A 16,510-nucleotide genomic window follows, 5' to 3' on the forward strand; every position below is an offset into this window, starting at 1 on the left:
GCCAAGTTAGCTGGTCATCCCGGTATTCGAGGCACTCTTGCTTCTATTCGCCAGCGCTTTTGGTGGCCGACTCAGGAGCGTGACACGCGCCGTTTCGTGGCTGCTTGTTCGGACTGCGCGCAGACTAAGTCAGGTAACTCTCCTCCTGCCGGTCGTCTCAGACCGCTCCCCATTCCTTCTGACCATGGTCTCACATCGCCCTAGACTTCATTACCGGTCTGCCTTTGTCTGCGGGGAAGACTGTGATTCTTACGGTTGTCGATAGGTTCTCTAAGGCGGCACATTTCATTCCTCTCGCTAAACTTCCTTCCGCTAAGGAGACGGCACAAATCATCATCGAGAATGTGCTCAGAATTCATTGCCTCCCGTTAGACGCCGTTTCAGACAGAGGTCCGCAATTCACGTCACAGTTTTGGAGGGAGTTCTGTCGTTTGATTGGTGCGTCCGTCAGTCTCTCTTCCGGGTTTCATCCCCAGTCTAACGGTCAAGCAGAGAGGGCCAATCAGACGATTGGTCGCATACTACGCAGCCTTTCTTTCAGAAACCCTGCGTCTTGGGCAGAACAGCTCCCCTGGGCAGAATACGCTCACAACTCGCTTCCTTCGTCTGCTACCGGGTTATCTCCGTTTCAGAGTAGTCTGGGTTACCAGCCTCCTCTGTTCTCATCCCAGCTTGCCGAGTCCAGCGTTCCCTCCGCTCAAGCGTTTGTCCAACGTTGTGAGCGCACCTGGAGGAGGGTGAGGTCTGCACTTTGCCGTTACAGGGCACAGACTGTGAGAGCCGCCAATAAACGTAGGATTAAGAGTCCAAGGTATTGTTGCGGCCAGAGAGTGTGGCTTTCCACTCGCAACCTTCCTCTTACGACAGCTTCTCGTAAGTTGACTCCGCGGTTCATTGGTCCGTTCCATGTCTCCCAGGTCGTCAATCCTGTCGCTGTGCGACTGCTTCTTCCGCGACATCTTCGTCGCGTCCATCCTGTCTTCCATGTCTCCTGTGTCAAGCCCTTTCTTCGCACCCCCGTTCGTCTTCCCTCCCCCCCTCCCGTCCTTGTCGAGAGCGCACCTATTTACAAGGTACGTAGGATCATGGACATGCGTTCTCGGGGACGGGGTCACCAATACTTAGTGGATTGGGAGGGTTACGGTCCTGAGGAGAGGAGTTGGGTTCCGTCTCGGGACGTGCTGGACCGTTCACTGATTGATGATTTCCTCCGTTGCCGCCAGGATTCCTCCTCGAGTGCGCCAGGAGGCGCTCGGTGAGTGGGGGGGTACTGTCATGTTTTTAATCTTATATTGTCTTGTCATTTTGCTTTTCCTTCTGTTCGTTTTCCCCCTGCTGGTCTTTTTAGGTTCGTTCCCTTTTTTCTCTCCCTCTCTCTCTCTCTTCTCTCTATCGTTCCATTCCTGCTCCCAGCTGTTCCTATTCCCTAATCAATCATTTAGTCTTCCCACACCTGTTCCCTATCTTTTCCCCTGATTAGAGTCCCTATTTCTCCCCTTGTTTTCCGTTTCTGTCCTGTCGGATCCTTGTATACTGTTCACCGTGCTGTGTCTTTGTATCGCCCTGTCGTGTCGTGTTTCCCTCAGATGCTGCGTGGTGAGCAGGTGTCTGAGTCTGCTACGGTCAAGTGCCTTCCCGAGGCAACCTGCAGTTCATTATCGAGTCTCCAGTCAGTTCTCGTAATTACGAGTGAAATTGTTTCTTATGCTTTATTTACCGCTCCGATTTGTCTAGGAGTATTGCTATTTCCTTAAACTGGATTAAAGACTCTGTTTTCGCCAAGTCGCTTTTGGGTCCTCATTCACCTGCATAACAATGACCCTCAAAAGTTCCGCTCAAATCAACAATCATTAAGGCATTTGAATGGTAGATATAATGCACTTGAGTAAATAGAAAGCAGGCGCGTAGCCATTCAGGATACCTTATGCAACAGTAACTCTCGCTCAATTGGCAATAACTGAGAGAGATCCTGTTTTGGAAAGCAGAGGAACCTCTATGATAGCTGGGCTGATTAGGAACACAGATTCATGGGGATGCCAGGCGAAATGCGAAGGGAATCAGATTAGACTATGGACACAGTGAGAAGACACTGCATGTTCAACTGCTATTTACACCATACAGCATGGGGAAATGTGTACATTCTCATTGCTCAGTCTCCTCTGATTATAGTCATTCGTCAATGTCCTGTGTGTCGGGAGCCAATGTCAAGGGAGTCAATGGGATCTCACCACTGACTCGTTAGTGTTCCCTCCTCATACTGGTGCGTCATGTAACACACCTTAGTCCATAGACATTTATATTCTAGTCGCTTAGCAGACACTCGTATACAAAGTGATTTATAGTTAGTGAGATACACATGCAATCACATCAGAAATAATTGCCACCCTTGAAAAAGATGAGAAAAAAATACTGAGCTATATCGTATGCTCAATTTGTTTGGGAAATTATATTATTCTGTACTAATACCATGGATCAGATAATTTATTTTGGTTGAACAAATGATTGAAAAAATCTCAAGGAATTGATTTGTGCACCCTACCCTTGAGAAGATAACGGCACTTAGCCTTTTTCCGTAATGTTTTATGAGATTGAAGAACACATTGGAATGGATTTTCAACCATGCCTCCATACTGTCTGCGCTTATGGACCGCCCTCTTCAATTCAAACCACAGGTTTTCAATGGGGCTCAAGTCTGGAGACTGAGATAGGCCATGCAGATGTTGATTCTGGGGTCAATTAACCATTTCTTTGTGGATTGTGATATGTGCTTGGCCATCAATATCAAGGCCCAAATGCAGACACAGGAGGCAGATGGTCGGAGTCTTACAATGTTTATTAATCCAAAGGGACAGGCAGAACGGTCAGGCAGGTCCAGAAAGTCCAGAAACAGGTAAGGGTAAAAACCAGGAGGATTAGAAAAAGGAGAATGCAAAAAGCAGGAGAACGGGAAAACCGCTGGTTGACTTGGAAACATACAAGACAAACTGGCACAGAGAGACAGGAAACACAGGGATAAATACACTGGGGAAAATAAGCAACACCTGGAGGAGGTGGAGACAATCACAAGGACAGGTGAAACAGATCAGGGCATGACAATCAAAGGTGCCAGTCATTTTGGATGTGACTGTTTACTGTATACATGTTTATAGTAGTCTTCAGTTTAATCCCCAGAGGGAATGTAAATTATTTTGTTGTACACTTTAGTCATTGAAAAGTTACTTTTCATAAGTTGTATCATTATGTTTCCTGATAGTCAATGTGTCTTGAATCAAGCACATACTATTTAGTTCGTTGCCAAATGTGCCAATGCAAATGATAAGTATTTTTTTATGTTGTGCTGGCATAACTGCTAGTGAATTATGGGATGCCGGAGCTCATCTCTGTGGTGATGAATGTGTAGCTGTGACGGTGCCTCCAGCTAGTGTCTAATGCCAGCTCCCTCAGCTCCCTTAGCACACATAGTAAAAAACTCTTACTCAGCATTCGGGGCCATAATTCTGAGTGTGTGTCTGTCTGCGTGCATATGTGTTTGTGTGTGTGTGTCCTCAGTATGATACTGCTAACATAGTGACAAATACGTCTCGCCAAGCGGGCCGTTTATCAGCGAAGGCTCCCTTCCAGCTAATGAAGTCTCACAGCAAAGGAGTACCTGCCCCCTGCCTGCATGCAACCAAGCATGGATACCCAGCTAGCATATAACGTTGTAGGAACCTGTTTCTTAGAGCTTGGTGAGAGCGTGGTAGTGCTATGGTTACTTTGCAGACAACCTTTCCATAACGTTTCCTACAGATTTCCTCATGGTTCTATTTAAAGTCATGTTCTCAGGAAGTTCAGAGAACATTAAGAAACAGCATTCTTCTGTAGGAATTGCAGTACTTCAGCATAACGTTTTCTGCAGGTTTCCTAATTCTACCATAAGCAAGTGAATTTCCATGTGTCCAATCTGTGCTTGAAGTTCAAACAGTTAACATAAGCCAGCAGTGTTATTAATCATTATTTAATTACCTTCAAATAGCATGTAATTTCCATTTTAAAAGTCAGGAAACTTATGGCTTCCTTCCCAGAACCAGTGGAAAACCAAAAACTGACGTTCCCAAAACTTCCAAGGAACCAAAATGGGCTTGCTGGGTAAACAGCAAGGCAAGAGGAATCACACTGCTCTGTCTCCTTCATCGCTCTCTGCTTGGCTCACTCAACAATCACCTCCTTTAAATCCTGTATTTCTTAGAAAGACTCTGGATGCCATGTAGCAAAGCTGCTAACTCTATTCCATTCATCAAAGTATTAAAGAGTCAGGTTCAGAAGCCATTCGGGGCCCTACTGCCTGTTTGTTAATGTGGTATAGGAGCTGACACACACAGATAATGTCCCTGGCATTGTTGTGTCAGGGAGCTTGGCATGAGGGCATTATCCAGCTTGAGTAATGATGTTTGCAGGAACCACTGGCTTGCTGCTGTTTGCATTAGTGAAGACCCTGTGGCAGAAATAGATTAGGTTAAAAATGAAACAGAGAGTAAGTGTGGAGGAGAGAGAGAGAGAGAGAGAGAGAGAGAGAGAGAGAGAGAGAGAGAGAGAGAGAGAGAGAGAGAGAGAGAGAGAGAGAGAGAGAGAGAGAGAGAGAGAGAGAGAGAGGGGAATGGAAGAGGGAAAGAGGTAGAGAAGGAGAGAGTATGGTACGATTCAGCCATTGTATAGTGAAGCAATAAGGCCCGAGGAGGTGTGGTATATGACCAAGTGGTGTTCTTGGGCACTACCAGAGGTGCCTTATTGCTATTATAAACAGGTTACCAATGTAATTAGAGCAGTAAAAATAACTGTTTTGTCATACTTGTGGTATACGGTCTGATATACCACGGCAGTCAGCCGATCAGCATTCAGGGCTCAAACTACCTTGTTTATAATGTCTGATACACCGCGACTTTCAGTCAATCAGGATCCAGGACCCAGACTACCCGGTTTCTAATACTGCACATCCATTTGCCTCCAACTATGTGCCCAATGAATCTACTTAGAATTGTGCACCTCAGCAACATGTTAAAATTAAATTCAATGTCCTTACAGTACATTTCAATGTAAACTGTATTTGTCGCCAGGACAGCGGAGTCAATCACCACCTTCCGGAGACACCTGAAACCCCACCTCTTTAAGGAATACCTAGGATAGGATAAAATAATCCTTCTCACCCCCCTTAAAATATGTAGATGCACTATTGTAAATGGCTGTTCCACTGGATGTCATAAGGTGAATACAGTCTGGATTTCTAAATGACTTAAATGTAATGTAATGTAAATGTAAACTGTCAATGGAAACACGCCTCCCTTCAATTTACATACATAGACTCTATGTACCCACACATAATGTTGGCCTTTGTCTTTAGTGCAGTAACATCATTTATGTCTGAGATTAAAAACCAGTGAGAGAACAGCATCACTATCTAGACATTCAGATTGCAGTCATCTTGATTTATTACATAAGAGTGTTAAGACTGTTCTATTTTAAACCCACTAACCAAAAGGGAGCTGTGGTTTAACATGGCATTTGGAATTCATACAAAAGTATGTATCTAGAGCAAAGTAACTAAAGAACGGCCAGATGTATGACTCACAGAAATATATTTTGAAATGAGCATTCTGGATATTAAATACTCTTACAGACAACTCAACATTTCTATTATTTTTGGTACTCTGTGTATTGAGGAAATTCAGTATGATAGAGCTCAACAATACAACTCTTATTTTCAATAGAGCCGTGAGTCAATACTCCCTATTCTATGGTCACGTCTGAATACAGTTTGTCAGGTAGATTTACTCGGTGATATGTTATCTACCCTTGACCCACAATGTTATTCATCATTATAGAGTCATCACAACTTAATTTCACCCAAGATGTCACATTATCCCGCGGCCCTTCAGCTAACAGACACTGTTTTTGTATCCCTGTGCGTTTACTGGGCTAGCAGTGTTTTTTTTTATCCATCTGTGGAGGAGGGGGTGGAGATGTAAATAGATGGAGCCTGTTCTGGGAAAGCCATTTTAAGGATGTTGAGGGATGGTGTTGGGAGGTCAGGTGCTGAGGGAGAGATGGATTTCTTGGTGTCACTAAGTGACCAGGCAAGAGGAGGCTAATATGAAAAGCATATGAAATGTCTTAGTGTGAGTGTCTTTGTGTGCGTGTGCGTGGGCGTGTGTGTAATGCATGCATTTTTGATAGAGAGAGAGAGGGAGAGGGAGAGAGAAATAAAGGGGTGTGGTGAGGAGAGAGAGAGAGGTACATTTTTTAGAAGATCTGTGCTAAATGATCACAACAGAAATAAAATATCTCAAGGCATGGTTTTCATCCTGTCAAAAATAACATAATTATACTCCAAACATCCATACTGGTTTTCCAAGTTTATTGTGAAGCAAATTTTGCATGCCATAAATGAGAAACCTTGTTTTAATTTACTCAAGCTGATGAACAAAAACAAATTACCTACTACATAACATTTAGGATACTATCTGCTTTGCTAAGCATTCAAATTTGATTAAGTAGATTTCTCACCAATGAAATTACTCTACAGCCGAATGAGTGACTCTAATATGTATAGAAGTCATAGCTACACTCCAGTATCTTCAACTCCTGCTCCCCACCTCCACAACATATTCTATTGCATGCACATTTGGTATATTGTGCATATTTTGTATATTGTATATCATAGGAATGTAATTACTACCCAAAGGTTATATATTCTGATTGAGAAATATTTTCTAACCGGTAACTTTAGTAATTTTCTAGTTGCAACAATAGTTCAGACTAGTTGTCCTCGTAAATGAATGTTTCATTAGATGATGAGGCTGAGAGTAATCAGTAGACACAATAATAGTGTACTGTTGCAGTTGGCTTCAAGCCCTCCATTTCCTTTTGCATATGTACAGTGCGTTCGCAAAGTATTCAGACCCCTTGACTTGTTCCACATTTTGTTAAGTTACAGCCTTATTCTAAAATTAATTAAATCATTTCCCCCCCCCCTCATCAATCTACACATAATTCCCCATAATGACAAAACAAACCTCAGAGGAAATTAAACCTGTTTGTTTGACCGGCCATAGTTTATTTTGTGTAGTTTTGTGTTGTCCTCTTGTCCTGTCACTCCTGTCATCTATTCCGTGCTTCCTGTGCACAAAGGTACAGTAGCTGAGGTCTGGAGGTTGGTTGGGGCAATGGGGCAGCTCTAACAAGGGCAGTATTTTGTTTGTGTTTATGTGTATATATTTTAGTTTTTTGGTTGGTGTGGTGTTCTGGGGTCCTTGGTGGTCCTTGATGGTTTTTCAACAGAACAATGCCCCAACACACCTCCAGGCTGTGAAGGAGAGTGATGGAGTGCTGCATCAGATGACCTGGCCTCCACAATCACCCAAACCTCAACCCAATTGAGATGGTTTGGGATGAGTTGGACCGAAGAGTGATGGAAAAGCAGCCAACAAGTACCCAGCATATGTGGCAACTCCTTCAAGACGGTTGGAAAAGCATTCCAGGTGAAGCTGGTTGAGAGAAAGCCATAAGTGTACAAAGATGTCATCAAGGCAATGGGTGGATACTTTGAAGAATCTCAAATATAAAATGTTTTTTTTTATTCCTTTATCTCCGCGTTGTCTCCCTCAGCCTCGAGTCTTCTTGGGTATGACGCTACAAGCTTGGCACACCTGTATTTTGGGAGTTTCTCCCATTATTCTCTGCAGATCCTTTCAAGCTTTGTCAGGTTGGATGGGAAGCGTCGCTGCACAGTTATTTTAAGGTTTCTCCAGAGATGGTCGATCGGGTTCAAGTCCCGGGCTCTGGCTGGGCTACTCAACGACATTCAAAGACTTGTCCTGAAGCCCCTCCTGCGTTGTCTTGGCTGTGTGCCTGGGGTTGTTGTCCTGTTGGAAGGTGAACCTTCAAACCAAGTCTGAGTTCCTGAGTGCTCTGGAGCAAGTTTTCATCAAGGATCTCTCTGTACTTGTTGCATTAATCTTTTCCTCGATCCTGACTAGTCTCCCAGTCCCTGCCGCTGAAAAACATCCCCACATCATGCTTCACTGTAGAGAAGGTGCCAGGTTTCCTCCAGACATGACGCTTGGCATTCAGGCCAAAGAGTTCATTCTCGTTTTTAATTTACCACAGGTGGACTCCAAATTGTAGAAACGTCTCATGGACGGTCAATGGAAACAGGATGCATCTGAGATCTCATAGCAAAGGTTATGAATACTTATGTAAAGGTATTTATTTTTTGTTATTTTTAATACATTTGAAAACCTGTTTTCACTTTGTTATTATGGGGTATTGTGTGTAGATTGATGAGGAACATTTATTATTTAAGCAATTTTAGAATAAGGTTGTAATGTAACAAAATGTGGAAAAAGTTAAGGGTTCTGATTACTTTCGGAATGCACCTGTATATGTGTTGCATTGACAATAACACAAAATCGTATAGCTTTGGTTCAAATGATTCCACATGCATGAATAGTATAGCTAATATTTAGCTGCAACTGTCCTCTGTTATAAATCAATGACTGCCGCATTTTGGGAGGAACACATAAAGCTACTAATTTCTTAGCTCCATTGTTCTGTTTTGAGGGTTTCTCTTGGGCTAGCATTCACTGAGAGAACTTCTGCATATCCCCTTGAACCCTGTAAGTGCCTTGATGAATATTTCATTCACTTTCTCACGGCTTTCTTTCCCACTATATATTCTTCTCACCTAAACACTGTGGCTTCCGCCACAGAGACAACACTGGGGTAATGGAGGAGGATGAGGAGCAGGGAACGGAGATAAGGAGTGCCTCAAAGGGCCAGGGAGGAAGATTATCCTGTCACTTCAGTGCATCGAGTCTCTCACTTAGCCTGTAGCATCCAATTCATTGAGCATGCTCACTGATCTCCACTGTGTTACAGCGCACAGCAGCAGGCACCTCAAAGACCAAGTGCAGCTGAGCCGAAGAAGTAATGGTCTTTGCCAGTGTAAACATTGACATTTCGAAACCACTCATGATAAAGATTGAGTGTTAATTATCGTTTTAATTTCCATTTATATTAAGCATGTTACATTAATCAAACGGCACCCTTGTCAAAACACACAAATGAACAATGAATTGCAATTACTACAGGTGATTAATTCAAGATGAACAAGTGCTCTGCTTCAGTACTATAGAGCTGCTGACATGGGAGGTCATTAGTTCATCCAGACCAGGTAACCCATCAATCATTCTTCCAACTTTGTAGTAGCATTTCTGCCTTCAGTGGGGATCTCTTTGCTGCTTGTTAATTTAGTCAGAGGTCTGCTGGAGTTTGGGTGCTTTAAAGTCAGTATAACAGAGGCAATTAAAGTTATTTGTGGATTCCAAAAGTCAGGAAAGTGTTTCATTAAACTGTAGTTGAGCAGAACAGGCGTAGTAGACTTTCATGCTTTTTAAATATTTTTATATTACACATAATAAGGGGTTTCAGGGGGTTCCTGTACATTAAAGAGAGATTTGTTTACCAAAAGCCCAGACTTAATTAATTATGCGGTCAGGTAGTCAGTGTTGGGATATTCCAGTGACCACTAGACCGTCAACTGATCAGTTTAAATCAATACTTGAACTTCAGTTTGAGGTTTATTTATCCTCGGATAACTCTCGTTTGAATACTCCGGTAGTGTCGTGTTCAAACATGTTGTAGCAGACACGGCATGTTTTTTCAAGCTGCATTTAACACAAAACTCTTCTTCAACCACGAAAGACTTCTGAGGTAAACTCTCGTCACGTTAAATGCCTTCTTTCTCTAAACACCACACCAAGTATATTAGTATATGTAGTAGGCCTAAGTGATCTAGACGGGATGTGATGAAGTATCTGCAGTTTTTTTCTCATTGTCTTTCTCTACATCTTAAATTAACAGCTAAATCCACTTTTAATCCCTGCTCTTTCCCCATGTATTAGACTGTGATGTAAGGGGCTATGCACAGATCATTCATCAAAATACTTCTGAGAAAAGAAACATTTTCAGTAACCCCAGGTGGCTAATGGTTGGCAGGAGTACCCCATTAAGGAATTAGGAGACGGTGCCAAGTGTCTTAGAAAATCCACTATCATGTTTGATCCTCCTTTAAACCAACCCTAGGACACCATTTCAAAACTGCAGCATATTCAGCCTGGTTAACTTTGTTTGTTTTCTAGTCACATACTCGGTTACTTCAACTTGTTTGCAAAACAATGTTATCCTCTCCTTCTCTCCTTTGACTCATTTGAAAAAGAGCTTCAAACACATGGGCTGCATTTACACAGGCAGTCCAAATCTGATATTTTACCCAATTATTGGTCCTTTGACTGTTCACATCCTATCTTTTGACCATAATTGGTCAAAAGATCAGAATTGGACTGCCTGTGTAAACATGTTGTCATAAGTCGCAAATTCCAGGGGTAGCCCCAACCAGGGTTTGAACCCTGGCTCAGTGTAGCCTAGTGGTTAGAGCATTGGACTAGTAACCGTAAGGTTGCAAGTTCAAAACACCCGAGCTGACAAGGTACAAATCTGTCGTTCTGCCCCTGAACAGGCAGGTAATCCACTGTTCCTAAGCCGTCATTGAAAATAAGAGTTTGTTCTTAACTGACTTGCCTGGTAAAATAAAAAATTCAATACCTTAACCATTATGCCATGAGGTCAGAACTTCTTGACAAGGTCACAAGTTTTATGTTGTTCCAATATTTGATTTCTTGAGCTAATTGTTTTCCATACAATTATGAAGATTTTCCAGGCAGGGAATAGACATTGTTAGGATAAAAATGTCATAAAATAAAGTAATATTTCCAAAACCATGTTAAAAGTGGTGCAACACCAGAGATTGGAATCTGAAATACAGTATCTCTGACCGTACTACAAATTGATGGAAGTTGATTTTTAGACAGCTAAAAAGAAACAGAACACCTGACGTCTAAACTGATGTCATAATATTTGTATTTTTACATTTTGTCATTTAGCAGTATCCAAACTGACGATCAGTGCATTCAACTATGGAGTTTCAGGATTTCATAAAATAATCTTAACCTAGACTCAGGGTTATTCTTCTTATCGAATATTATTAGGATTGAGCAACCATCTAATACTTGCCAAAAACAGCACTTCATGGTCACATGTACAATAAGAGGCATTGTAAGAACATAAAACTCCACTGATCTCATCTATGTAACGTTATCACTCTGTAAGAGTTGAGTCTATGTTATAATCCGAGTTCTTATTCAACGCTACCACCTAGTGGCATAACGATAGTACTTCATTAAAAGTTAGGAACCTTTTCTGGTATCAACGGTTTCCTGGGGGTCCTTATTCATTGTGGGACACAACAATTAGCTGTGGCTAACTAGCTCGCCAGTTCTAATTTTATTGGCACTGTGTACAACAGCATGCACGTTTCATCGAACGTTTTGGGCAAGTGTGAGATTTATACGTCCTTGATAGCGATGTAGCTTGTTATCTCCAATTATCAGATAGTGAACGAGCTTGTTTGCCTGGCTAATGTCAGAAATACGTTAGCTTGTCAACAGTTAGCATATAGCTAGCAAGTAAAGCCTAGCAATGGTTTATGCTGCTCGTAGTTTGTTCTAAAGAGGAGTGATTTAATGTTATCTACAGCCCAAATCTTAACATTTTTCATGATAGACAGCTGTCCACCTTGTTTGTAGACTGTTACAGTAGCTAGTTAACGTTAACTATTAAATTGATCCCTGCCTCAGCAGTTGACTCATGAAAGCTAGCTAGCTAACACCACAACATAAACTCATTCTGAATCTCACCTTTGCAGCTAAAAGAATATGAGCAAAGATTCCAAGATGAGAGCAACAATTAATCAGAAATTAACTGAGATGGGTGAACGAGAGCGGTAAGAACATTTCACAAATGTCTATTTAATCGTCATTAGAAGACAGATCAACTCTATGGTCACTACTGTTCTTGCTTGTTTTGGTTGAACAACAGATTGAAGGAGTTGCTCAGAGCTAAACTCACTGAATGCGGATGGAGGGATCAGCTGAAAGCTCATTGTAAAGGTAAGAGTTTTGCAAAGGAGAATTTAGCATTTTTTCAAACACCTAAAACACAATTTTTTTCCCCCAGCAATCATTATGCTTAATTCTATGTAAAAATGATATTGATATCTTTCTGCACATCAAATCTCTTGATCTGTCTGTATTGCCCTGTCTGATCTTTATTTTTTAATTTTTTTAACTGAATATGCATCTCTGCTTAAAATTCTCAGTTGGTAGAGCATGGCGCTTGTAACGCCAGGGTAGTGGGTTCGATTCCCGGGACCACCCATACGTAGAATGTATGCACACATGACTGTAAGTCGCTTTGGATAAAAGCGTCTGCTAAATGGCATATTATTTATTGAAAGGAATGTGAGTCTCATTCAGTTCATTTTGTAATTGCTTGCTTTTCTAAAGTCTACCAACCTTGCCAGCAGGCATGCTGTTTAAAATAGTTAGACACACTAGCTACTCTAACTTCATTTATAGCCTGAAATGGCTCTTGGCAGCTAGTTATGAGATTGAGAATATATCTGGGCTAGCGAAAGCCAACTTCATAAATTGCTAAGTGGCTAGTAGTATGACAGAGAACAACAACATTTTAAACAAAATAATTGTTTTATTATTTTTAACCAGGGCAAATCTGAGGGGCAAAACTGTAACCATCATGCCACTCATCAAGTAACTGTTTGCAGATGTCATCAAAGAAAAGGGCTTGGAGCATGTGACCGTCGAGGACCTTGTGGTCGAAATCACCCCTAAAGGAAGAGGTATTTAGGCCTTTTTGTTGTTGTGTATACAGTACCTTTTTTCTCATCCCTCTGTTCAATAACTTTCAAAAAAGTTGAACTTTGACACAACTATCAAAACCCAAACCGAATACTGTATCTTTATTTCCTCCTCAGTTCTGGTGCCTGATAGTGTGAAGAAGGAGCTGCTGCAGAGGATAAGAGCCTTCCTGGCTCAGCATGCCACATAATGGAACCAACGTGACCTTTAAAAAAAAAAACTTTTGCTATCAGAGTTTTTCGAGCTTGTTTTCTTTTTGCCATCGTGCTGTTATTACTAGCTATTTGATGCAATCATCCATCATGATTTAGACTTATTCAATTAGTTTGTTCAATGTCCGATTTTAAGAATGAAAGATGTCTGTTTTTCACCGCCGGCAGTTCTTTACATGATGCAACGAGTCAACATGTGTCAATAACTGTACGTTGTATTGGAATACATAACATTCTATGCTGTTTTTAATCTGTGGATTGTCTTCTCATTTTGAGTTGGTTTGTCATTAGAGAAATGCTTTTGAGAGGAGTTGGTAATAAAGCTGGTTCTGGGTTTTGTACGAAGTTCAATGCAATGTTTTGTTTTTGAAAGAAGGCTTGCAATGACACTCAATCTTTTAGACTGTGTTACAGTCGGTCTGTGTAGATTAACTTTGTAGATTTAACTCATGTAATACTCAGATACTCAATTGAGTATCTGGCCAGTAGTTAATCTCATACTAGAGGTACTGTAAAATAATATGCACAATAAAGAATCAAATGATGTACTTAAACTCAAGATATGGAGCTGTATGGGAAATTTACCTTGGTAATCTGAAACACACTACAGTGGTGCATTGAAACTTAAGGTGTCCTTTGACTAAATTACATCCCCTGTGCTTATAAACAAACATACATGTTCCCATAATGACGACCCTACTGCTGCTTTACTTCCTAGAGTAACAGAGTGGTCCTGACGGGGGAGCGATTGGGATGGAGAGGGGGAGATTACGAAAAGATAAACACGAGTGTTCACAGGGAGAGATATAACTCATGTGGATGCACCAAGGGACAAATAGCTTTTTTCAGATTATTCCAAGGTCCTGTGAGTGTAGTGTGTGAAATGAGCAAGTGTTCATGTGAGAGACTCCTTGGGTTGACAAGTTCAGAAACAAAAGTTATTCCATGGTGTGATGGATAAAGGAAATCTGTAAAAAGTTGGCCACGGCCCCTCTCTACAATGTCCCGGCTGTTACTTTAAATACAATAGACAATCCATGTAAGCCTTTCTCATTCTGGACACAACTGTATAAACTTCATATCACATCTGTAAAATACATTTTCACAGATTAGCTTGTAAGGCTCTGATCTGTTTTATAGTTTAGTCAATTCCACAAGATGACTCGGATCACTTTGTTTTGTTTAAACCACTCTTGTTACAGACCAGGAATAGCAAATAGGCTATAAGATTACTTTTTGAATGGCTGTGAACCCGTGCAGGGCACTGCTCGGCATGAGTAGCACATTACCAGGTAGTGAGTGAGCCTTTGCACTGGTCACCTACTGAAGAGTGTTTTCTTAGCCGAAGGACCTGCCGTGACATCAGCCCATGTGACAACATGCTGATATACAGTGCTGCTGGCCCAGGGAGGGAGGCTGCCTGCCTGTAACCCCCCCAGGCCCGAGCTCAGAACTCTAGCTGGCTCTTTTAATGGCCAACATCAATCCCCATGTTATCGTCAGGGCAATTTCGCTGGGCCCCCAATATATAAAGGGTTCAACACGCTAACTGGCCCTGCGCTGCCTATAGAATTACTGGTGAGTGACACATTTACTATCATACAGATTCTATTTACTTTCTCACTCCATTCTCGACTCTGGACCCACACAGTGCTGTTGACGAGGCCGAGATACTGAACAGTAACCAGATGAAAAGATCTGAATGGCTTCTCAAATGAAAGAAGGACATAGGCTAGATCATAAAGCTTGAACTGTAAAAGACAAAAGTAAACAACACCAGATGGAGCCTATTCGTCCACTCAGAGGTCCTGCATACTAATTGGTGGAATCCTGTGTGGCGTGTCAGCGGCCTCTGAGAGACCAATCATAAAGCAAAGAGCACCACAAGGCTGAGATGACGCCATCTGCACTGATGGAGATATCAAGCAGTGGCTGTGCAGAGAAAGAAAAAAAGAGAAAGGACAATTGTGTGTGTGTGTGTGTGTGTGTGTGTGTGTGTGTGTGTGTGTGTGTGTGTGTGTGTGTGTGTGTGTGTGTGCGTGTGCGTGTGCGTGTGCGTTTGTGTGTGTGTGTGTGTGTGTGTAGGAGATGGGATTTGGCGGAGAAGGGAGAGAATACTTGTATAAGAGTCCAATAAACATCAAGGGTAAGTTTATTGGTTCTGAAACATATTTGCTGTTTGTAATCCCAAAGTATCCCTTTAAGTAAACAAATAGTAGGCCTACTATAAACAATACCCACCTATTCAGTTTAGACTAAAACTTTCACTAACCATCCCAAAACATCGCCAATATCTGTCTTGTTGTTCACTTGACAAAAGGGCTTTTTATCACTTGTGTGTGTGGCAACAAGTAATTGGCATAAACACATTTCTTACAGTACAAACAGAACTGAGGTACAGTAACATTATAAAATAATCCACACATGACAGCAAGGCAAAGCACGTAAGAGAACTGTGAAATTAAATAATAATTTTAACATGGATGACGGAATAGGAAGGTATGCTGGTCAATCCAAAATATGTATTATAATCATTTTAACAACGCATGCCCTTCATTGTTTTAGCATTTATGTGATCTGAGTAAACAACTGTAATGTCAATATTCCATCATAGAAGTTATGTAGATTTAGAATGTATAGCTTTCCACACTGGAGTTTTGTAATTACATTTGTTGAATCGGATTACATAAATGGTAAAACAATTCAGTGTATGTATGTGTGTTAAAATGATTATAATATAGATTTAGAATGTATTATCTACTCTGAGTACACCAAACATTAGGAACACCTTCCTAATATTGAATATGGGGATGCTGGCCCATGTTGACTCCAATGATTCCCACAGTTGTGTCAAGTTGGCTGGATGCCCTTTGGGTGGTGAACATGTTCTTTTTTTCAATGGAAGGTAGGCTTACTAGTATTGCATAAGCATCGTAAGCACAGAAAATAAATAGTCTAATGTAGACATCCCCCCCCCCTAATCAAAAGGTCACGAAAAGTCGCAAACTCCCATGATCCTATACGGTGTTGACTTTCTATAGTATCAGCATGTGTGAATGCTATGCTCAATGAAATTCTCTTTGAATTCCTTCTCTTAAATTTATGAGACCTTGCAACATGGGTTACAACTCTTTTCGAGCCCAACGCTCGTGCTCAATGCCATTTTCATTCTGGCTCTAAGGAAAGAGGGAGAACTTGGCATGGGGTTAACTGCAGTCTGAAGGGCTTTTTAACCGTATTTACACCCTGTTGTGTCTTCTGGGACCCGTTTTCCACACGCTAATGAGGCTAAGGAGCGAGGTCCGCTCTGTTATTCCTGGCACGGCCATGTCCAGTCACAGGCATACCTCCTCTCGCTTTCTCTTCCCACTCAGTAGCCCAGTGCAAATACTAAATAAGAGGAAATACATCATCCCTTTCAATGGTAAAAGCCAAAGCCAGGCCTGCCAAAGTTAACACAAAGCAATCTTAGGTAATGATCAGCAAATG

General features: G+C 41.6%; 1 protein-coding gene across 1 annotated transcript; it reads left to right on the top strand.

Annotated features, from left to right (window-relative positions):
* The first annotated feature begins 11,306 nt into the window (after positions 1–11,306).
* LOC124005721 (transcription and mRNA export factor ENY2-2) lies at positions 11,307–13,372 on the top strand. Its single transcript, XM_046315211.1, has 5 exons — positions 11,307–11,424; positions 11,798–11,875; positions 11,971–12,041; positions 12,716–12,790; positions 12,926–13,372. Exons 2-5 carry the CDS (start codon positions 11,808–11,810, stop codon positions 12,997–12,999), a joined length of 288 nt encoding a protein of 95 aa, XP_046171167.1. The 5' UTR covers positions 11,307–11,424; positions 11,798–11,807; the 3' UTR covers positions 13,000–13,372.
* Positions 13,373–16,510: the final 3,138 nt, after the last annotated feature.

This window comes from Oncorhynchus gorbuscha, linkage group LG19 (assembly GCF_021184085.1).
Source record: "Oncorhynchus gorbuscha isolate QuinsamMale2020 ecotype Even-year linkage group LG19, OgorEven_v1.0, whole genome shotgun sequence".
Taxonomy (NCBI): domain Eukaryota; kingdom Metazoa; phylum Chordata; class Actinopteri; order Salmoniformes; family Salmonidae; genus Oncorhynchus; species Oncorhynchus gorbuscha.

What these genes read in the sequence shown, in the direction of transcription:
- LOC124005721 (XM_046315211.1), top strand. Translation starts at nt 11,808, where the DNA reads ATGAGCAAAGATTCCAAGATGAGAGCAACAATTAATCAGAAATTAACT. An exon ending in GAGATGGGTGAACGAGAGCG is followed by an intron (nt 11,876 to 11,970) that starts GTAAGAACATTT and finishes GTTGAACAACAG; the next exon opens with ATTGAAGGAGTTGCTCAGAG. An exon ending in AATCACCCCTAAAGGAAGAG is followed by an intron (nt 12,791 to 12,925) that starts GTATTTAGGCCT and finishes TTTCCTCCTCAG; the next exon opens with TTCTGGTGCCTGATAGTGTG.